At 43.1% G+C, this 22,399-nt stretch overlaps 1 protein-coding gene across 8 annotated transcripts in view; it reads left to right on the top strand.

Moving 5' to 3' along the window:
- LOC106607687 (collagen alpha-1(XII) chain) overlaps positions 1-22,399 on the top strand; it is a 96,469-nt gene that overhangs the window by 25,238 nt on the left and 48,832 nt on the right. For 2 of the 8 annotated variants that reach the window (XM_014204895.3, XM_082976785.1), the window contains exons 15-35: positions 1,307-1,573; positions 2,112-2,304; positions 2,410-2,534; positions 4,825-4,974; positions 5,153-5,272; positions 5,827-5,991; positions 6,144-6,290; positions 7,004-7,143; positions 10,807-10,939; positions 12,623-12,768; positions 13,522-13,651; positions 15,008-15,144; positions 16,296-16,425; positions 16,976-17,115; positions 17,292-17,424; positions 17,555-17,575; positions 18,208-18,347; positions 20,590-20,719; positions 20,928-21,076; positions 21,303-21,432; positions 21,681-21,823. In XM_014204895.3, coding sequence (XP_014060370.3) covers positions 1,307-1,573; positions 2,112-2,304; positions 2,410-2,534; positions 4,825-4,974; positions 5,153-5,272; positions 5,827-5,991; positions 6,144-6,290; positions 7,004-7,143; positions 10,807-10,939; positions 12,623-12,768; positions 13,522-13,651; positions 15,008-15,144; positions 16,296-16,425; positions 16,976-17,115; positions 17,292-17,424; positions 17,555-17,575; positions 18,208-18,347; positions 20,590-20,719; positions 20,928-21,076; positions 21,303-21,432; positions 21,681-21,823 — 2,969 coding nt within the window. The remainder of the gene's footprint in view (positions 1-1,306; positions 1,574-2,111; positions 2,305-2,409; positions 2,535-4,824; positions 4,975-5,152; positions 5,273-5,826; positions 5,992-6,143; positions 6,291-7,003; positions 7,144-10,806; positions 10,940-12,622; positions 12,769-13,521; positions 13,652-15,007; positions 15,145-16,295; positions 16,426-16,975; positions 17,116-17,291; positions 17,425-17,554; positions 17,576-18,207; positions 18,348-20,589; positions 20,720-20,927; positions 21,077-21,302; positions 21,433-21,680; positions 21,824-22,399) is intronic. The other 6 variants (XM_082976784.1, XM_082976789.1, XM_082976783.1 and 3 more) reach the window with 5 other exon arrangements.

Below are 22,399 nucleotides of genomic sequence, written 5' to 3'. Positions count from 1 at the left end.
TGGTGATGTCGCCAGGCAGGCCAAAACTCCATACCACCAAAATAGTCCGAAATTTCTGGCAGCCTTTTCAAACAGCTCTTACACTAAAAGGGCATTATCATAATTAAAAAAATGTCACATTATTATTCCTTACCTCATAGTGTGCAAATATACAGTTGAAGTCGGAAGTTTACATGCACCTTAGCCAAATACATTTAAACTCTGTTTTTCACAATTCTCTGACATTTAATCCTAGTAAAAATTCCCTGTCTTGGTCAGTTAAGATCACCACTTTATTTTAAGAATGTCAAATGTCAGAATAATAGTAGAGAGAATGATTTATTTCATCTTTTATTTCTTTCATCACATTCCCAGTGGGTCAGAAGTTCACATACACTCAATTAGTATTCGGTAGCATTGCCTTTAAATTGTTTCATTTGGGTCAAACGTTTCGGGTAGCCTTCCACAAGCTTCCCACAATAAGTTGGGTGAATTTTTGCCCCATTCCTCCTGACAGAGCTGGTGTATCTGAATCAGTTTTGTAGGCCTCCTTGCTTGCACACGCTTTTTCAGTTCTGCCCACAAATGTTCTACAGGATTGAGGTCAGGGCTTTGTGATGGCCACTCCAATACCTTGACTTTGTTGTCCTTAAGCCATTTTGCCACAACTTTGGAAGTATGCTTGGGGTCATTGTTTATTTGGAAGACCCATTTGTGACCAAGCTTTAGCTTCCTGACTGGTGTCTTCAGATGTTGCTTCAAAATATCCACATAATTTTCCTTCCTCATGACGCCATCTATTTTGTGAAGTGCACCAGTCCCTCCTGCAGCAAAGCACCCCCACAACATGATGCTGCCACCCCCGTGCTTCACGATTGGGATGGTGTTCTTCGGCTTGCAAGCCTCCCCCTTTTTCCTCCAAACATAATGATGGTCGTTATTTTCTGGAATTTTCCAAGCTGTTTAAAGGCACAGTCAACTTGGTGTATGTAAACTTCCTTCCCAAGGGAATTGTGATACAGTGAATTATAAGTGAAATAATCTGTCTGTAAACAATTGTTGTAAAAATTACTTGGTTCATGCACAAAGTAAATGTACTGACCGACTTGCCAAAACTATAGTTTGTTAACAAGAAATTTGTGGAGTGGTTGAAAAATGAGTTTTAATGACTCCAACCTAATTGTATGTAAACTTCCGACTTCAACTCTATCTAAAAGACAGCAAAATCACGTTTTTGACTTCACTGGGCCTTTAAGATAAACAGATTTGGGGATTTTTCTCAACATCCTCGCTACGAATCGAACATTCTCCTCCTCTCTGTCCTCAGTGTCTGCTGCTGCGAAGGCTCTGACTGTGTCCGATGAGACCGAGCGAAGCATGAAGTTAACGTGGATGGCGGCACCGGGGAAAGTCATCAACTACCGAGTGACGTACGTACCCACCGATGGCGGCAAAGAGATGTTCGCCAAGGTTCCTGGCACCTCCACCTCCACTGTGCTGAAGCGACTGACGCCCATGACCACTTATGACATCACGGTGCACCCCATCTACAAGCGGGGAGAAGGAAAAGCAAGGCAAGGAGTAGGAACGACACGTACGTTGGTCCATAATTCAACTCCATGAGATGAGAGACAGTAAGGTGCAGTGGGAAACACTGTGGGAGTGGGGCAGGTATCTTTCACTAAGGACACCTCAGAGACTTGGTTAATACACACATATTTTAACACACAAAGTTAAAAATATATATATATATGAGAGAGAGAGAGAGAGAGAGAGAGAGAGAGAGAGAGAGAGAGAGAGAGAGAGAGAGAGAGAGATCGAGATCTTACCACTTACTAACATATGGAATGACATTAGGTTCTTAGACACCGGAATAGCACCATATTCCCTTTGTAGTGCACTACTGTTGATGTGCATATGGCTCTGGTCAAAAGTAGTACGCTATATAGGGCATAGGATGCCATTTGAGACGCATGCTGGGACTCAAGACTTGTATTATGGACTAATGAGAAACTGACTGGAATGTGGGTTGGCTGATCTCATTGAAAAATGGCTAGCTTTGCCAAATATGAAGTTACGATCTTTCTTCATGAGTTTGAACTGATATGTTTGCTCTGTTTGTCCCCTTGTAGTGTCACCTTACAAAGCTCCCAGAAACCTGAAGACCTCAGACCCTGGCAAGACCAGCTTCAGAGTCACCTGGGACGCAGCCCCTGGAGATGTGCGTGGCTACAAGGTCACATTCCACCCCAGTGGCAATGATATCGACCTGGGAGAGCTGCTGGTTGGGCCATATGACAACACTGTGGTGTTAGAGGAGCTGAGGTGAGAGTCAGGAAGTTATAACCTCAGACAGGAAGTCTTCTGCCTTGTGACATTGGCACTACTTTTGAGGATAGTCATTTGAATCTTATCTCTCCATCTCATCAGGGCCGGAACCAAGTACTCTGTAGCAGTATTTGGAATGTTTGATGGAGGCCATTCTGCTGCACTGGCTGGAGAGGAGAAGACTACCCTCTCCGATGCACCCGATGTCCCATTGGAACCTTGGAACGGTAAAACCTTACAATACCATAACGTAACCAACAACCGACAAACAGACATTTGTTGCATCCTAAAGGGCACCTCATTTCCTAGCTTTGACCAGAGCAGTGTACTATATAGGGAATAGGGCGCCGTATGGGAGGCAGCCATAGAACAACCACTCAGATAGACACACAGACCAAACCACAGACACACAGTGTCCCAGCCACAGCCCATCTCTGTTCCCATCCGCGTTAGTAGAGCAGAGGAACGGCTTTCCCACTGTGAGTTACAGTATGACGCTAATCATCCCATTATAGGGAATTATGTGTCTGTCTAAACTAATCCACATCACAAACACATTGGAATAAAGCACCACATCACACTGCCATCAATTCTAATGAGTACTAATCACTTATAGCTGTTTGGCTCCAATGGCCTTTTTTCTGCCTCATATCATGTTAAAGGCACTTTCAAAAATCCCCCTATGATTCGGATCCTGGAGTGTTTGGTACCCTGATCGCGTTTTAAAGCATGTGCGAAACGCAATCGAACACTGACTGAAACGAATCCTGGACCTGCATGAGTAGCGGGTCCAAGATCCAGGACCAGAGTACCAGGTACTGTGACGCGGCAGCGCGAGTCGGGTGGAAGTTTTTTGCCCGTAATAAACAAGCTCGCTCGCTAACGTCATGGAGAATGTTCGTCTTGCTAATCGCACATGAAACAATAATTTTTCTGGTCTCGTGAAAGCAAAACATATTCTGTAGAATTCTCACAAACGCTCCAGGAAACTGAACCAGGGTACCAAATTTCATATGGTACATATGATATTTATCACGCTGGTGATAAGCAAGACATTATGATATTTTTAGGATGAATTCATTATGGGTGATATGTCTTGACCTCCTTTTTCTTGCAGTGCCACTGTGTGATGACTTACACTCCCCCACAACTCCAAACGTTCAGCATGCCAAACATGTTTGTGTGTCTTTTGCCACAAACAAATATTTCTCATCACTGTGCCCATTTGACCCAGCAGCCATATTGTTTCTTCCTTAATCGTTCCTGACATGCAAAAGTTAATATTTCTCATTTTTACTTCGCAAAAAAAAAGTTAGTAATGGAAATAAGTTTCTCTGCTTTTAATTAGAGATGTTTTACAACCAGGAGAGTATGCAGTGCACCCGGGCTGCCGCGGAGCAGAGCTCAATGCGGCTAGGAAAATGTTTCTCATAAAAGACCCTAAGAGAGCTGCTGACCTTGGCCCGAAATTCCTCTCAGTAATGGGGAGCAGACACACTGACACACAGTGACACACTGCCCACCGCACCGATCAGAGCAGAGCTAGGGACGTTCCAGTCCACCATGAGCAGACGTAAGTCGTTAAGACGCCTCTACAGTGTCTTACTGTCTCAGTTGATGACAGGTGGTCTTGTTGGGGAATGTCTCATAGACTTACATTGAGCTTACAAGCCTTTTGTTTACCCGTGTTGTGTAACTCAAACAAACTGCTTCCATATATAACCAGATACACATTTTACGAGGGGCGATCCCCTACACATCGTCAAGCACCTGTTTCTCCGTGCTGCGGTAACAAAAGTGGGTAAATGTTTGTTTTCTCCTCTAACCTGTTTTCAATTGCAGATACAGTGGGCAGATTGCATAGCTCCGTGTCTGAACGACTCTGGGACCTTTTGCTCGGCTGCAGGACGAGCGAGCAACCACCCTTTCACCCCCACAGGTGTCGAGTAGTGAGCACAGCAGGAATGTGCAATGACTCGGGGTGAGGAGTCTCTCGTATGTCGTCTGTGAGCTGGTGGCTCTTGTTGTTCAGAGGCAGGGGACAAACCCAACGACAGAAACCCCACAAGCATCCCGAAGAGCTGCAGGCATCAAAAAGCCTTTTGGATATACACAGAAAAAAAAGAGGAAAAAAAAGAAGATGGACCCCCAGGGGAAAGAAAATAGTTGATCCCCCTGCAAGAGAAAAATACTGCTGCAAAACGTGTTGAAGCAATAGATAGTTTATTGTAGAAACATTATTGTATAGCACGTATAGTTTTTTAGCATAGTTATTGTGATATTTGTAATGCCTTTCTGCCTCCTGCTTGTTGATGTCTGTATTTGCTGTGTGTATTTTGCCTGTCTGAAACGTTTTTTTTTTATTATTCTATTGTTATTTGGCACCCCTCTCCTCGTCCCTTCCTACACACATCCTCTCTACTGTCACACTACATGGACTGTACTAAGTGGTCCCATCCGAGGGGTGTCCATGGTATCAGGCCTCCCTTTCACGGCCCTCTCCTCCACCCCTTACAGAAGCCAAGTGTAAGAGCCAGGCCAAGGCTGACATCATCCTGCTGGTCGATGGCTCATGGAGTATTGGCCGTCTGAACTTCAAAACCATCCGCGCCTTCATCGCTCGCATCGTTGGTGTCTTTGACATCGGCCCTGACAGAGTCATGATCGGTAATCTCTCTTTTGATCAAATCCCATTGGCAATGTGTACGATGGCATAGGTTCATCACCCAACTCAATTGAGTTTTATCTGGACTTGATGCCATAATTGAAAATCAATGTTATATTCTGAACAATCACTTTGATTGGAGGTAGGTATAGTCTCATGCTGTGTTGTGTGTGTCTCCAGGTATGGTTCAGTACAGTGGAGACCCCAAGACTGAGTGGCATCTGAATGCCCACCCAACCCGTGATGGGCTGCTCAAAGCTGTGGCTGACCTGCCCTACAAAGGGGGAAACACCATGACAGGTGACGTATCATCAAATGAAGGGATAACTCAGAGCTGTCATCTGTATTATAAACCGAACCTAACTTAACTTACCTTAACTTAAAATAACTTCACTTAACTTAATCATGATAAAAGTCCAATGCAGATGTTTTTATCTCAATATCAAATAATTTCGGGCTAACAATTAAGTACCCAGTGTGATTGTTTTAAATTAAAATGGTAAAAAAGAAACAAAAATAGCTTCTTAGCAAAGAGCAATTTCTCAAACAATAATTTTTCTAGGACTGTCTGGGAGTGGTCTGAATGGGGAGGGGAAAACTGAAAACTAGCTGTTATTGGCAGAGAGGTTTGGAACTCTCTTCCTTATTAGTCTATTAACTAATTTACCGCCTGATGATGTCACCAGGAAGGCCAAAACTCCGTCCCACCAAAACAGTCTTTTCAAACAGCTCTTACATTAAAATGGCATTATCATAATTTTCATAATTTCACAGTATTATTTCAACTTGTGGAAATCATATAAAATACATACTGCACTGGGCCTCTAAACAATCTCTCGAATGTCTCTCTGTAGGTATGGCCTTGAACTATATCCTCACGAACAACTTCAAGACCAATGTGGGACTGCGTAAGGACTCGCGCAAGATCGGTGTGCTCATTACTGACGGCAAGTCGCAGGACGAGATCATCACCAACTCCCAGGTGCTGAGGGATGAGAACATCGAGCTCTACGCCATTGGTGAGTGGCCCTCCTTGTGTATAACTCAAAACCTGTCATGGTTCAGCTAATCATCAGGTCGTGACCATGTCAAGTGAAAATAGACATTTTACAATGAGAAGGTTTTCAACGCTTGGACAAAAGTAAATATTGTGGTGTTGTGTGACTTTTAGGTGTGAAGAACGCTGATGAGAATGAGTTGAGATCCATTGCCTCAGACCCAGATGAGATTCACATGTACAATGTGAATGATTTCTCCTTCCTGCTAGACATAGTGGATGAGCTCACCATCAACCTCTGTAACAGTGTGAAGGGTCCAGGTACTGTAAGGCCATCTCTCTATCTCTCTCTCTCTCTCTCGCTCGCTCTCTCTCTCTCTCTAATTATCTAACTCTTTCCCAATCACTGAGAGAAACATGGATTTGTGAAGCAATGCTCAACTTAAAGTTTTGCTATTGTAAAATGATTCTCCTGAGTCAAGCTGTGTATTGTACTTGGTACAGCAGTTAGGGGTCTTTCTAATCTAAGATGCCAAAAGCAGCACAGATGGCAGAGAGCAGGCATTAAAAAGCTATTTAATCTGTCACCCAGAACAGGCTGTACTGATCTCTCCCATCAGTTGCATAAATGGATTAGCATAGAAGGTAGAGAATAGCAATAAGAGCATGAGACGAGCCAATAAAAAGACAGATCGAACGCCAACACTTGGATTTTGTCTCGAAGGTTGCCTCACACACTTGATAAATTGAGTTTCTTCACTTATGTTAAATAAGGTCCACCCACTTGATGGAAACTTTTTATTTTTTTTGGACGCACTCCTGTCCTTAAATCAAATTTAGGAGGAAACACAATGGTGATTTACTATACGGGGAGGGAAACTATTTCCTAAAGAAGACTTTTGTCTGATATATAAAAACAGCTCCAACAGCCCTGTGTCAATGAGGCTAAGGTGTTCGGGACAGATTTGTGAGAGTGTTATAGTGCATGAAATATTTGACGTGTTAGCTCACATTCCCGCCCGCTTCTCGTGCAGGGGGCCTAGACCCGCCCACTAACCTGGTGACCTCCGAGGTAACCCACCACTCATTCCGTGCTACCTGGACCGGGCCTGAAGGTCCTGTGGAACAATTCCGCATCGACTACATGCCCGTGGTGGGAGGAATCACCGAACAGGTAAGCCTGCAGTACTGTACCTCACTTACCTCACCAAGTTCAGCACATCTCTCCAAGTTTACTGCATTTGAACTGAAGAGCGGCAGCTCTCACAGCTCCCACACCTGGTTTAGATACAGTACACTCAAAATCGAATCAAATCCAACTTTATTGGTCGCATACACCGTTTAGCAGATGTAGCGGGTGCAGCGAAATGCTTATGTTACCAGTGCTAACAATGCAGTAAAATGTCAAACAGTACACAATAATAATAATAATACAAATTGAATAAATAAATCAAGAAATGTCGGAACGAATCCAATTAATATCCAAATTGCTCTGTAACAGTAATCCAAATGCAATCAATATGCAAAAACACCGGATGAATGTACACAATATATACTAAGAATGTTATGTACAGCATTAGATACTGTATATTAGAGTGATCTATGTAAAGAATCCAGTATATAAATAAATATGCGGTGTGTATAAACAATTGAACTAAAATGCAATGTACAGTAGTAGAAATAATAGATAGAGCTATGTTGAGAATACAGTATTCAAATACGCATGTACAAAACCCCATGTCAAAATGGATAGAATTGCTGGAAATCAGCTTCAAATTTTCTACTGCCTGAGCTCCTGCTGCTCCTATAAAATATTAGCTCAAAAGTATTGTTGAGCTCCTCCACCTAAATATAAACAGTACCAAACATGAGTACCGGCACATATTTCAGTCCAAGTCAACCGCTGTATGTATGTGAATGGTGTGTATAGACAGTATATGAATAGAAAAGGTTCTGTTTGGCACTAGTTATATAGGATGAGCCATGACTAGAATACAGTATATACATATGAAGTCTATCAGTATCAGTGTAGTGAGAATGTTACAGAGACGTAAATATCATACCCCTCAAAAAATATTATAACCTCCCCTTTTATTGGTAATGGTGAGAAGTTAGCATGTCTTGGTTGGTATGATCTTTGTGCCTCTGTAACTTTCTCACTCATCATTATTCACGATTCATTCATCAGTATCCGTAATCATGGTAGCATCCACATTAATGTAGAAGTGTTCAGAGACTAGAAGTGTTCAGGGACTAGATACATAAAGTGCATTAATTTCGAAACAGTAAAACATATATGTTTGAAAATACCCTCAAATAAAAGGTGACTTTCTGTACTGTCGCCTAATATGAAACATTTGATTGAAATCCAAAATGCTGGAGAATAGAACCAAACTAAATGTTTTGCTTCACTCTCCAAATAAATATGCAGATGATTGTATAACAGAGAATTGTCTGTATTATTCCTTTTGTTCTGAATTCCTCTCTCAGACCTCTATGGTTCGTCTTGCCAGAGGTGGTCAGGGTCACTTTGGCAGTGGTCTCATTTCACTCTGTTTATCCAGGAGTTTCTGAAGGAGGAACTGCCTTCTATGCTGCCTAACAGGAGATTCCACGGTTATCCAAGTGTTATCCACAGTGAATTGTTTGCTTTTATCCATAGTTGTCATCCTCAATCCATTTCATCGCGTTGATCTGATTCATTTGGCTCTCTTCTCACCCTTGAGAAGTGGACAACGGTGGCTGAGGCAGACCTGCATTCAGTTTCACTTAACCGTCTGTCATTTATGTCATTAGAAATACAGGAATGGATCTATTCCATGCTTTGCTTTCATTGGCCCTCGTCAGGGTTTGGGTGGTTCTAGTGAGCCCTGTCTGAAAGCGAGACCAAAGACTTTCCAATAGGCCTCAACCTAAGACCAGACCCAGTCAGTTTAATAATACCTTTTATTTTAAGCACTTTTCTCAACTCCCAAAGACACGTTACATATACAAGAAAATCAGCAGGATAAAAAGCAATAAGTAAATAAAAGTACACTAAACGTGAGGACAGACTAACCATGGAGTACACTAAACATGATAACAGATTAACCAGGCAAATGAACTAGACCGAGGATAAAAGCTAAGACAACAGAGAATGCGGGTAAGCCCGTGTGAAGAGGTGTGTCTTTAGTGTGGATTTCAATATGTGTATGGATTGTGAGGTTCTGACATGGAGAGGGAGGGAGTTCCAGAGTTGGGGGGGCTGAACTGCTAAAGCCCGGTCTCACATGGAGCGGAGCCTGGTGCGAGGGATGGTGAGGAGGCTAGTGTCAGAGGAGCGCAGTGAACAGGTGGGAGTGTAGGGGTGCGGAAGTGAGTGCTTTGTAGGTGAGCATGAGCAATTTAAGGAGGGACCTATTTTGAACTGGGAGCCAATGGAGTTTGAGGAGGGTGGGGGTGATGTGGTCTCAAGGTCTGATGTGTGTGAGGACTCGTGCAGCTGAATTTGGAATATGTTGAAGTCTATCCAGTGTTTTAGCGGGGAGTCCATAGAGAATGGCGAACACAGTAGTCCAAGTGTGATAAAACAAAGGTGTGAATGAGGGTTTCAGCATTGGTTTCAGCATTGGGGTCAGTGAGAGAGGGTCTGAGTTGTAAGATGTTTTGGAGGTGGAAGAAGGGTGATGTTCTGGACGTGGGGTTCAACTTACAGAGTGGGGTCAAATGTAACACCAAGGTTCCTGACTGTGTTGTTGGAGTGGATGATGCAGCCGTCGATTGTCATGTTGAGTTGACCCAGTTTCTTGATGAGGGAGTTGGGGCCCATGAGCATTATCTCTGTTTTTGTCATCGTTTGAGTTTAAAAAAGTTATTGGTCATGCAAGTTTTCAATTCACGGAGACAGTCTACAACAGAGAGGGGTGACATAGTGGAGTGGGGTTTGTGTGGATGTGGATTCGTGTGTCATCTGCATAACAGTGAAATCTGAGTTCAAATTGACGGAGGATCTGGCCAAGGGGTAACATGTAAATACTAAACAGCAATGGACCTAACACTGAGCCTTGTGGGACACCTTGTGATACAGGGGCTGGGGCAGACCTGCAGTTGCCAAGGTAGACAAACTGTTGTCTATCAGATAGATAGGAGTGGAACTAGGCAAGGAGTGTTCCGGAAACTCCAAGAAACCTCTTCATGCGGTCAGTTAATGGCAGACAGTATCAAATGCTGCAGACAGGCCCAGGAGGATAAGGATGAAGACGTTGACAGCATCAGCAGCACAGAGGAGGTTGTTCACTACCTTTACCAAGGCAGTTTCAGTGCAATGCATAGCCCGGAAGCCTGACTGGAAGGGTTCGGAAAGATAATGAGAGGCCATGTGTTGAAGGGGAGGTTTGAGATAGGCCTGTATTTTAGACTTGTTACATAACTTCTCCTGCTAGAAATGGATTCTTGGCTATCCATCCATTCTCCCTCATTTCAAATGCTTGCATTGGACACCAAAAAGCTTCTTCACACAAATAAATCAGATTTCACTTTGAATTTGATGATATGCGCTCCGTTATCTTGGATAGACCTCTGAAATTTTGAAGAGAGAGTATGTGTGCGAGAAGATGTTAGTTTTGTTTTGGGTTTCCTAAATGTGTGCCATATTAGTTGGAACATTTGCTTTTGACCTGCTGTAATTCCAATATAATCCCATGACGAATTTGAAACTACTGGCCAGACTACGTCACGTAGGGGTGACCTGAGGTTGCTGTTTATTTTCTGCTCAGCTTTTTGGATCATCCCCCTGTTATACTTGGATTTTGAGGTGGGGTTTCCTGCATAACGACCGTGTTCCTTTTGCACTCCTCAGATGATTGTCGATGGGGCGGTCACCACTGTGGTCCTGACCAAGCTGACCCCTCTGACTGAGTATGGGATCAACGTCTTCTCTGTGACCGGAGGGGAGACCAGCGAAGAGCCACTGAAGGGCATCGAAACCACCTGTAAGTGTTGCAGCTGTTCTGCTCCCTCTCCTCTCTGTTTTGTATTCCTCTTCCTCCGTTTCCTCACACAACCTCGTCCCAATTACCCAGAGTAAACCTTGTAATTACTTCCTGGAAAGGTGGCCCGGTTCAGCCAATCCAATAGCCTTATTTGGAAGTTGAATGACTCAGCAGAGCTTCAATGATACACAGGAAGTGAAATGAGATGAGTTTCACAAAGACGTCTGTCGGGGGGACAGGGATGATTAAAAAGGAACTTTAATGTGGGGATAGCAACGCCACTCCAAGGAGTTCCACTGGTGTAGGAGCGCATTTGTTTCATTACGGTATACGATGCTGAAATTAACTACATCCCCTGCCCTCCATGCTCATTAGGCTGTTTTAAATGGGTTGAACATGGATGAAACTTGTTTGTATTGCTCTTGGAGGCGTATTAAACAGGGTTGTTTACACCACCAGGGTTATATTGGGTGTATATCTGATTGGTGGCTGTAAAGTGTTAAACAACAAGTTCCCATAAGGTTTCCCATTGGAAAATGCACAAGTGGGGGCTTCTTATGAGGAGAATAACCATTGTTCTCTCATTCTTGGCCTCATTAAAAGTGTCTTAAGAAAACTGACATAATTTCACATGATGGTTAAATACACTGACCACTTTCATTGTTCTATTTGTACTTAATAGTGGACGTTGTTACTTTTTGAAATGTGTCCCTTTGATTTTCATGGTGGACGTTCTAAGATATTTCTCACTCTCATAAAGCATGGTTATTGTTTTGTCGCCCGCCACTTGGACACCGCAATAGTAGGGTGAGATCACCACAGTTTCCTTTATTTGTCAGTTTAAGCTAACACGTTGATCAGTGGTGGAAAAAGTATTTTATTAGTCATACTTGAGTAAAAGTAGAGATACCTTAATATAAAATGACTCAAGTAAAAGTCATCCAGTAAAATACTACTTGAGTAAAAGTTTAGAAGTATTTCGTTTTAAATATACTTAAGTATCAAAAGTAAATGGAATTGCTAAAATATACTTAAGTATCAAAAGTAAAAGTAAAAGTATAAATCATTTCAAATTCCTAATATTAATTTATTACATTTTTATTTACAGATAGCCAGGGGCACATTCTAACACAATTTACAAACGAAGCATTTGTGTTTAGTGAGCCCGCCAGATCAGAGGCAGAAGGGATGACCAGTTCTCTTGATAAGTGCATGAATTGGACCATTTTCCTGTCAAAATGTAATGTGTACTTTTCAGTTCCAGGGAAAATGTATGGAGTAAAAAGTACATTATTTCTTTAGGAATGTAGATTAAGTAAAAATTCGCAAAAATATTAGTAAAGTACAGATACTCCCAAAAAACTACTTAAACTGCTCGTCCTTCAAAATATTTTTACTTAAGTACTTTTCACCACTGACGTTTGCATCCCAAGTGGCACACTATTAGTGTGGCTCAGCCATAAACACAGAGATGTGGGTGGCTGGGTTGTGTTGTGGATGTCAATAGACTAGAGTTAGGTGGGTAGCTGTGGTTGTAGGTTTTCCAACATTTCCAGACGATGGGCAGGGAATCTGCTCTCCTGATGTTAGGGTGGAGCTTGTTCCACTATTGGGGTGCCAGGATAGAGGAGAGCTTCGACTGGTGGAGACTAACTGTGGGTTTCCTACCTGTTCTCTCCACAGTGCCACTACCCGGGGTGATCAAGTTGACTGTATACGACGAGACCATGACTACCTTTAAGGTCAAGTGGGAGAAGGCTGAAGGGGCGACAGGCTATATGCTGCTCTACCGTGCCATCAATGCCACTGTGCCCACTGTGGAGAAAGAGGTGAGTAGGAGAACACACACACACACACACACACACACACACACACACACACACACACACACACACACACACACACACACACACACACACACACACACACACACACACACACACACACACACACACACACACACACACACACCACACACACACACACACACACTACATATCCTGGTGGAGGACGCATTGGATAGGAGCTCCATGTGCATGGTCAGCATATCCCCATCCAGTTTATAACTCCTTGAAGCCAAGGCCTCTGCTAGTGGGGCCTTACTCATTCCAGATGGCAATATGATGATCTCTGCACAGAGCAGGAAGTGGACGTTTACAGTGGTGTTCAGGCAAGGCCTACAAAAAACAGACCCGTTGGACCCATAGGGTAATGGGAAGGACTAGCTCATGCTGACCCTCTGCAGATGATTTTTTTCACCAGTGAAGTCATTGAGATGATATTAACCAAACAAAATCTCAACAAATGCTGTATATTTTGAACTGCAGGCTGGCAAGACGTAGTCTACCCTTTAGAGGGATTTCAGTATGGACTGAAGGCAGCAAGGCAGGCATACCTTAGGAGACACACAGTTAGCACTGTGAACCAGGTGTTCAAAAAGTGTCCTTTTGACAAGTCCTGTCTTGTTGTTTTGTTCCCCTTTGTCGTCCTGCCTGCTCTAACACACACTCTCTCTCTCTTTCTCCCTCCTCTCCTTCTCTCCCTCTCCCCTTCCGCCCTCTCCTGCCTCCCCTGCTGTGCAGGTACGAGTTGGGGCAGATGTGAATGATGTTCAGCTGAAGGAGCTTATCACCGACACAGCGTATACACTCACCCTGTTCGCCCTACATGGAGTGGCAGCCAGCAGCCCCCTCATAGACCAAGGAGTCACCTGTATGTTCCTCTTATCTCTGTTTCTCTTTATGCCTCTCTCTTTCTCTCTCTCTTTCTGTTTCTCTTTATGCCTCTCTCTTTCTCTGTCTCTCTTTCTGCCTCTCTCTTTATCCGTCTCTCTTTCTGTCTCTCTTTCTGTCTCTCTTTCTGTCTCTCTTTATGCCTCTCTTTTTCTGTCTCTCTTTCTGTCTCTCTCTTTCTGTCTCTCTTTCTGTCTCTCTTTATGCCTCTCTCTTTCTGTCTCTCTTTCTGTCTCTCTTTATGCCTCTCTCTTTCTGTTTCTCTTTATGCCTCTCTCTTTCTCTCTCTCTTTATGCCTCTCTCTTTCTCTGTCTCTCTTTCTGTCTCTCTTTATGCCTCTCTCTTTCTCTTTCGTCTCTCTTTCTGTCTCTCTTTATGCCTCTCTCTTTCTGTCTCTCTTTCTGTCTCTCTTTATGCCTCTCTCTTTCTGTCTCTCTTTATGCCTCTCTCTTTCTGTCTCTCTTTATGCCTCTCTTTTTCTGTCTCTCTTTCTGTCTCTCTCTTTCTCTGTCTCTCTTTCTGTCTCTCTTTATGCCTCTCTCTTTCTCTGTCTCTCTTTCTGTCTCTCTTTATGCCTCTCTCTTTCTCTGTCTCTCTTTCTGTCTCTCTTATGCCTCTCTCTTTCTCTGTCTCTCTTTCTGTCTCTCTTTATGCCTCTCTCTTTCTCTGTCTCTCTTTATGCCTCTCTCTTTCTCTGTCTCTCTTTATGCCTCTCTCTTTCTCTGTCTCTCTTTATGCCTCTCTCTTTCTCTGTCTCTCTTTGTGTCTCTCTCTTTCTCTGTCTCTCTTTGTGTCTCTCTTTGTGTCTCTCTCTTTCTCTTTCGTCTCTCTCTCTTTTTCTGTCTCTCTCTCTCAATTTTAATTTCAATTAAATTTAAGGGGCTTTATTGGCATGGGAAACATATGTCTACATTGCCAAAGCAAGTCAAATAAATAATACACACAAGTTAAATAAACAATAAAAAATGAACAGTAAACATCACACTCACAAAAGTTCCAAAAGAATAAAGACATTTCAAATGTCATATTATGTCTTTTTACAGTGTTGTAACGATGTGCAAATAATTAAAGTACAAACATAAATATGGGTTGTATTTACAATGGTGTTTGTTCTTCACTGGTTGCCCTTGTTGCTGTGATGGCACACTGGTATTTCACCCAATAGATATGGGAGTTTATCAACATCTCTTTCTCCCACCATGACCCTATAGAACTGTGTACTACCTTGCAATACAGATGGGTCTAAGACTCACTAACTTTCACTCCCTTTCCCCCTCTACCACACTCTCTCTTTTCTCCCTCTCTATCCCTTTCTCTGTCATTCCTCTTACCCAGTGCCCTTGCCACCATCGGGTAATCTGAAGATCACTGGTGTCACCCATAGCGCCATGAAGCTCAGATGGGACGCCTCCCCGGGGAACGTCCTCAAGTACATCATCACCTACAAGCCAGAGGAAGGAGAGCTCAAAGAGGTAACACTAGCACCACACATTTAAACAGGCCTGTCGCTAACATAGAATTTTCCTTTCAATTTGAATGGTTTTGAAACACAATCTCTAGCTACAGCAATAAATAACATGTATGGTTAAGCCCTATGGGCCCTGGTCAAAAGTAGCACACTATATAGGGAATAGGGTGTCATTTAGGACACACACATACTGTCCTCAAGGTTCTACAGTGGTGCCATGAGGTCATGGGAAAAGCGTTAGTGAGGAACTCAACGTTCTCTATGATAGCTTAGCTGTTTAGGGAAGGCCACTGAAGTCTGGGGGTTATAATAGCAGCTCTTTCAGTAGACTGGGATCTTGACTCCATGGGCAGGCCAGCACACGTCGATGTGGGGAAAGAAGCCTACTGGCAGTCAGAGAAGACCCTGTTCCCAGCCACAGACTCAGAGATATATCACTGGCGTCACTCGTCATCATTTCTCACTTACATTTAAGAGACCGCCAAGCTGTGAAGAAAGCTCAAAATTGATGTTGAAGGAGGTGTCTCTTTGGACACCCACAAAAGAACCTCCAGAAACGACTGATGGATGAGCTATGGGTCTCCACTGGATACATCCAACCAGATCCTCTCATGGATAACATCTGAAGGCTGCTGTCTCCAAAGTAGCCTCTCTCTGTGGATTTATGTTCTAAGGTCTGCCCTGTCGGTTGCCACAGATTTTTCCTCTACGTTACAATTGGAGAACTATCGCTGTTATGGACACCTTTTTCTTGATTTTTTTTGTCTCGAAGTTTGAAGTGGAAACTGAATTGAAAGAGACATTTATCCGCATTTCTGCTGGAAGCTTTTTTGACTTCAAGGGTTTTTCCTACCATTAAACATCCTCTGGAATGACCAATATAGCCTCAGGACTTTTCTCAGGACACGTACTATTATTCATAAGGCTTTTCTCAAATGATCTGATGACGTTTAGAAATAACAAGGAAAGAAATTGGAGAGAAGAAAGAGGGGGATTTCACTTCGAGAACATTGTATTGGTTAACATCAATGTTCAAAATGGGACAATCAGAGTTTATGTTAATGTTAGTAGTGGTAGTTCACGCTAGCTGCTCAGCAAAAATACGGTTGTTCATTGTTTGTTGACCCTATAATCACAATACCCCTTTTCTGCCAGGTTGAAGTCAATGGTGATGTAACATCCCTGCCTCTTACCAACCTCATCTCTCAATCTGAGTACGACGTTGCTGTCACCCCAGTTTACGCCGAAGGCGTTGGAAACTCGATGCTTGGCCAAGCCGTTACAGGTACACAATCGTTTGTGGGATTTATCGTTTGGCTGACGAGCAGTAGATTAGAGATGAGTGTGTCTGTATGGTGAGAATTGAGTGTGTCTGTATGGTGAGAATTGAGTGTGTCTGTATGGTGAGAATTGAGTCTGCAGATCCTCCTGGGATTCAGCCTCTGCTCAGTCATTTGTCTTTCTAGATGAAGCCCAAACATGAAGCCACTGTTCCCTGAGGGTGTGTGTGTGTGTGTGTGTGTGTGTGTGTGTGTGTGTGTGTGTGTGTGTCTAGTTAATTGTATATGGCCCTACAAAATGTTTGTGTGTGTCTGCTGTCACTCACTGCATGGGGCCTTCTTCATCATTAATCACAGATGATTTGAGGACATTTTGTTTTCCACACACGCATGCAAAAACCCATTTGTTGACGATTGATCCAAAAAATGGACTCGCAGTGAAAATGTTCCTCACATGGTTTGCAGCCCGTCTGATGAAATGGCTTTGCCTCATCTCTCAGGACTTCCTCACAATAATCACGTCTCCCTCTCACACGTCTCTGTCCATGTGTACAGATGTCGTTCCTGCCCCGCAGAATCTGAAGTTGTCCGAGGTGACCCAGACCTCGTTCAGGGCCACCTGGGAACACGGGGCCCCTGACGTGGCCCTCTACCGAATTGGCTGGACTAAGAAGGGAGAGAACAACTTCCAATATGTACGTTGATCAAGTGGCTAGCCGACGGTGATTGTTGACTGGACTATCTACTGCTATAGAGCGGACATGATTGAATGTAGTGGTGAAATGTGACTGTTTATGCTTTCTCTCTCACTCGCTCTATCTTTCCCTCTCCCTTTCTCACTCCACCCCCCCCCCCCCCCTCCCCTCTCCAGTCTATCCTGAACAGTGATGAAACGTCCCATGATCTGGAGAACCTGGACCCGGACACCCTGTATGATGTCACCGTCACGGCCATCTACCCAGACGAGTCGGAGAGCGAGGACCTGATTGGCAGCCAGCGCACATGTAGGTTCACCCTTCTCTTCTTCTCCTCTGTCATCCTCCTATCAATTACATTCACGTTTTCCAGTTAGACCCCAGATGTGGTCCACAGCGTGTTGAAATAACCTGTTGTCTTAACGTTCTCTTTTTCCAGTGTTAAAGATGACTACACCTGGTATGTTATTTGAAACGGAGAAGGACATTGTCATTGTAATATTCATGACTATAATTATTATGGTAATGCGAACGATAATGAAAGTGTTGTTGATGGAAAACACACTTAAAAAAAAAAAATATCATCTGCATGTGCATTGATGTGCCTTTAAAGAGCTGCAAATGCAAAAGTGGGAGGACTGACCCGCAGAGACCGGACGTTCCACCACAGACACCTCATTGTCCACCATTTGTCATAATATCATTTCTCATGTCACTTAATGTCGTTTTTCATGCCGCAACGTTGTCAATCCTCATGTCTTTAATGTCAAGCCTCATCATGTCACAATGTCTTCCTTATCAATGTCCCCAACATTGGAAATGCATGTGCCATGTTTAATGGTAACCTTACCGGCTGCTTCACTCTCCATTTGTGGCGCTTATGTGTACTTCATCATCAAATCATGTGTCCTCGTCACCAAATCATGTGTCCCCATCATCTCACCCCCCATCATTACCGTCATTGCTTCATCCAGCTTCATGACCCCCAAGTGATCATTGGGAATTGGTAAAGGCTGTGTCATGTACCCTACAGCCATTTTATATACATTACCACTGTCTTGGGTCAGTGTATTGATTGTAATGTGTTCCTAGCTCCCACTGGACCTCCGCAGAACTTGCAGGTGTTCAACGCGACCACGGTCACTCTGACAGTGAAGTGGGACCACGCTCCAGGCCCCGTCCAGAACTACAAGATCTCCTTCCAACCTGTGGCAGGAGGCAAAGCTCTCTCAGTAAGTCACACAACCTCCAGTAGTTTCTTGAAAAATGTGAATAATTCTAACTAAGAGTGTATTTTGAGCAACTGATAAGCTTTGGCCGCCCATGATGTCCTGACTACTAAATCCTTTAACTTGATTAATTATGCCTTCTGGGTATGATATCTCTCAGTTAACTCACCTATAATTTAGAGTAGGTTGTTCTTACTTTCTGGTCTGTAAGTAAGCGGTGATGTTAGATGTTATCAGTGTAATTTCTCCAATGTGCCTGAAGTAGTTTAACCCCAATGATGAAACCGGGAAAATCTGTGCATCAGTACTTCCTAAGGCCAACAGATAAACAGCCCAAAACCTTAAAGGGATAGTTCACCCAAATTACAAAATTAAATATTGGTTTCCTTAACCTGTAAGCAATCTATGGACAAGGTATGACAGCAATCCATGCGTTGGTTTAGTTTCCACACTGTTTCCGCACTGTTTCCACATGCTAACGTTTGAGCATTTATGGCACAAATCGCATTCAAGTCATGGGACCGATGTTAGTATTTTTTGCACATCATGTTAAAATTCAACAATACATTTGAGATACTTTTGGATGATTTGGACATGACGTGCAAAAAAGGCTAATATCGATCCCATGACATCAATGGGATTTGTGCCACAAATGCTACAACGTTAGCATGTGGAAATAGTGCCAGGAAAACTAAACCAAAGAATGGATTGCTGTCATACATTTTCCATAGACTGCTTACAGGGTAACGAAACCAATATGCCATTTTGTAATTCGGCCAAACTATGCCTTTAAAGTCAAAGGGCTAAATCCGTGTGCATAGAAGTACTGAAGCATTTCTGAATTGGTTCATTGTAACATGAAATCCCTTTCCTCTTGGGACCCACTAGTGGTCTCCCCCCCACTGACAAGAGTAGTAAGTAGTAGTCCCGTGTGGCTCAGTTGGCAGAGCATGGCGCTTGCAACGCCAGGTCTTTGGGTTCAATTCCCACAGGGGACCAGAACTAAAATTTATGCACTCACTACTGTAAGCGTAAAATGTAAATGTAGTAACAACAGGCTCTTTTGTCTTCCTGCACATCGTTAGTTTGACATTTGATTATGACATTGTCTTCCTATCCGGTCTGTTTGTGTACTTACTGTATCTGGCTGCCAAGCCCACATTCCTAACTGATAACTTAATTGTGATCAGCGACGGAAATCGCTTGGGAATTCCTTTAGGAACTTTTTGGGGGGTCTTTCGGTTGACAGTGCGCTAATATGAAAAGAATTTGGTTAGTTAAACATTTTTCTAAGTGTCTCTGAGAAGTTATGACAGGGCACCCCAAACAAGGTGTCAGTTCTCTAAACCGTGATCTCAACATGACACCATGGGACAGAGCTGTTGCATGTATATCTGATCCCATCATAGCACATTATTGGTATTATGGTACTGTATCTCTGTACACTTAAAACAGTATGGAGACATCTTCTGCTGTGGGTGTGAAGACGTGTTGATTTAACGTAAGCCATATAAGCCGGGCATGACATTCACACTTGGGTGATATGAGGATCCTCAAGTGCCTTTCTCTGATATGATGGTTTAGTGATGTCAAAGTACAAACGGTGGACGTGTTGCTTAGGCGAGCTGCTAAGTAGATATGTCAGATATAAGCAAATACGATGGAAATTCTATTGCATGTCTTCCCCTCAATGGCTTTAGCGCTTCCTGCTGTCAATAGTTGTTGCTTACTGTAGTGCCCATTAATCGGCATGATGTTGCAACGTAAAAGGCTTCCATAATGTCTAGTGTCCATCAAGACCATTTCGTCTTCCCTTTATATACTACTTGTTGATGAACAGAGTTGTGTGAGAAAGGCAATTGTTTTCTCCTAAGGTGTTTGAATGAGCAACTCTGTTCACACAAATGGCATCAGGTAAATAAATGATTCATGTATTGGTTGATCATAGAGAAACTCAATTGCTGCTTTGATAGAGTTGGAGTTTACATTGGTCACGTTTGGATGGCTTCCCCGTGACAGTGTAGAAGAACTCTGCTTGGCCTCAACTGCCGAGGTAGCTAGCTAGTGAGCTTCGGGGCATTTTGTCTCAGAGCCGAGGAAAGCGCCAACCATTGAAACAGTGTTACTTGTCATCCATCTGTCAGCCCTTTATAACGAATTGCTCTTTTAACTTTGAAGTGAGATGTTCTATCCTCCCAGAGACATAGAAAAGACTCGGACTGTTGACATGTTGTCTCCCAAACAGACCCAGGTAGGAGGGAAGAAGAACAGTGTCATCCTCCAGAAGCTGACACCTGACACTCCCTACTCTGTCACCGTGGCTGCCATTTACCTCAGCGGAGAGGCCAAAGACATCTCAGGCCGAGGGAAGACCAGTAAGTGGACCTGACGACAGGAACTCTGGAACCATCAGACGTATAAAAAGGCCAGAGAACACCCATAACATTCTCCCAATAGATGTATCATTTTAGAGTACAATCAATAGAGAAGATAGGATTTTGACTTCAGTTCAATCAATAGAATAACAAGAATATACAGTAAAATGTTTGAAACCCCATATTAAAGCCATTTGGTTTTATCCAGAGCCTCTTGGTGGAGTAAAGAACCTGCAGGTGATCAACCCCACCATGACCACCCTGAACGTGAAATGGGAGGCGGCCGACGGGAAAGTGAAAGAGTACAAAGTCGTCTATGTACCTGCTGCCGGCGGAGATGAGAGCATGGTAGGCATGGTAGGACCGGTAGGAAGTCTCTCAGCTTACAGTTGGCTGACTGTGTAGAAAATACTCCAACAATTCACATCCAAAAATAAGAAATAGCATATCAATGTGTTGTTTGATATTGTTTGTTTTATGAATCACACAATATGGTAAACAACTACAGTATCTTCAGTCAAACAGGGTTGTATTGGCATGTTGGCAGTCGGTAATAGTTGGGTTGTGTTTGTGTAATGTAAAGGAGACTGTGGCTGCCACTTCCACCACCACGATTCTGAAAGGCCTCCTGCCAGACACCCTCTACACCGTTTCACTGGTGCCTGTCTACGAAGTGGGAGATGGACAGAAACAGTCTGAGAACGGAAAGACAAGTAAGACTGGCTGACATCTAAGTCTAAAGATCGTTAAAGATCTTCTAAAGATCACTTATTCAGTGATCTTTTCAGGGTCTGATAATGGCCTTCTTAAAAGCTGATTTATGGAGTAAATCCATAAATAACCACCAATGCGGAGGATACCTCTACATTGAGTCTGTATTTTAACTTTATACAGACTCCTTGCAATACCAAGTTCAATCAGTATAATGTGATATTATTAAAGCCTTGTTTGGCATATCCAGGGCCCCTGGGTGGAGTGAAAAATTTGCAGGTGACCAATCCCACCATGACCACCTTGAATGTGAAATGGGAGCCAGCTGATGGGAAAGTCAAAGAGTACAAAGTCCTCTATGTACCTGCTGCTGGTGGAGCTGCTGAGGCCATGGTAGGACGAGTACTGTAGCTGATAGTGTAGAAATGGTTGTTTCCCCATTGCTTGTGTCGTGGAAATTCTACACAGGGACACTCAAAGTCAAATTTTATGAATAATTGTTTTTGTAAGTTAACTGGAGAGGTTCCAACAAACTTGATGCAACATAGTACACGTCTGTCAGGAGCTCCACAGGGGCTGTCCCGTTAGTTCTCTAATATATCGCTTACACAGACAAGTTATATTTGCATAATTCAGTTTATTCATTATTCGTAATTAATTCATCATTAATGTTTGATTCATGCATGTGACCGACAAATACTGGTTCATGAATGTGACAGACCAATACCTCACAAGGCGTATTCTCTCCAAGCTGAGACCTTGAAACTGAGATATCCTTTTGTTCTCAAAACAAGGTTCTGGGCATACTGCCAAATTACAGATACTGATAGTGAGGATTCATTCAGTCAGTCACTTACATGAACACAAAAATTGGTAATTAGAAAAGCACAAACACAACATTTTCCATCACACTTGCCATATAAAACATGCATTGTTGGCATGTTGGTAGTGGGCAGTCGTTAATAATAG

The sequence above is a fragment of the Salmo salar genome, chromosome 06 (assembly GCF_965601325.2).
Source record: "Salmo salar chromosome 06, fSalSal1, whole genome shotgun sequence".
NCBI lineage: Eukaryota > Metazoa > Chordata > Actinopteri > Salmoniformes > Salmonidae > Salmo > Salmo salar.
The sequence above is the reverse complement of the archived record's forward strand: the minus strand, read 5'-3'. Positions and strand labels throughout refer to the sequence as shown.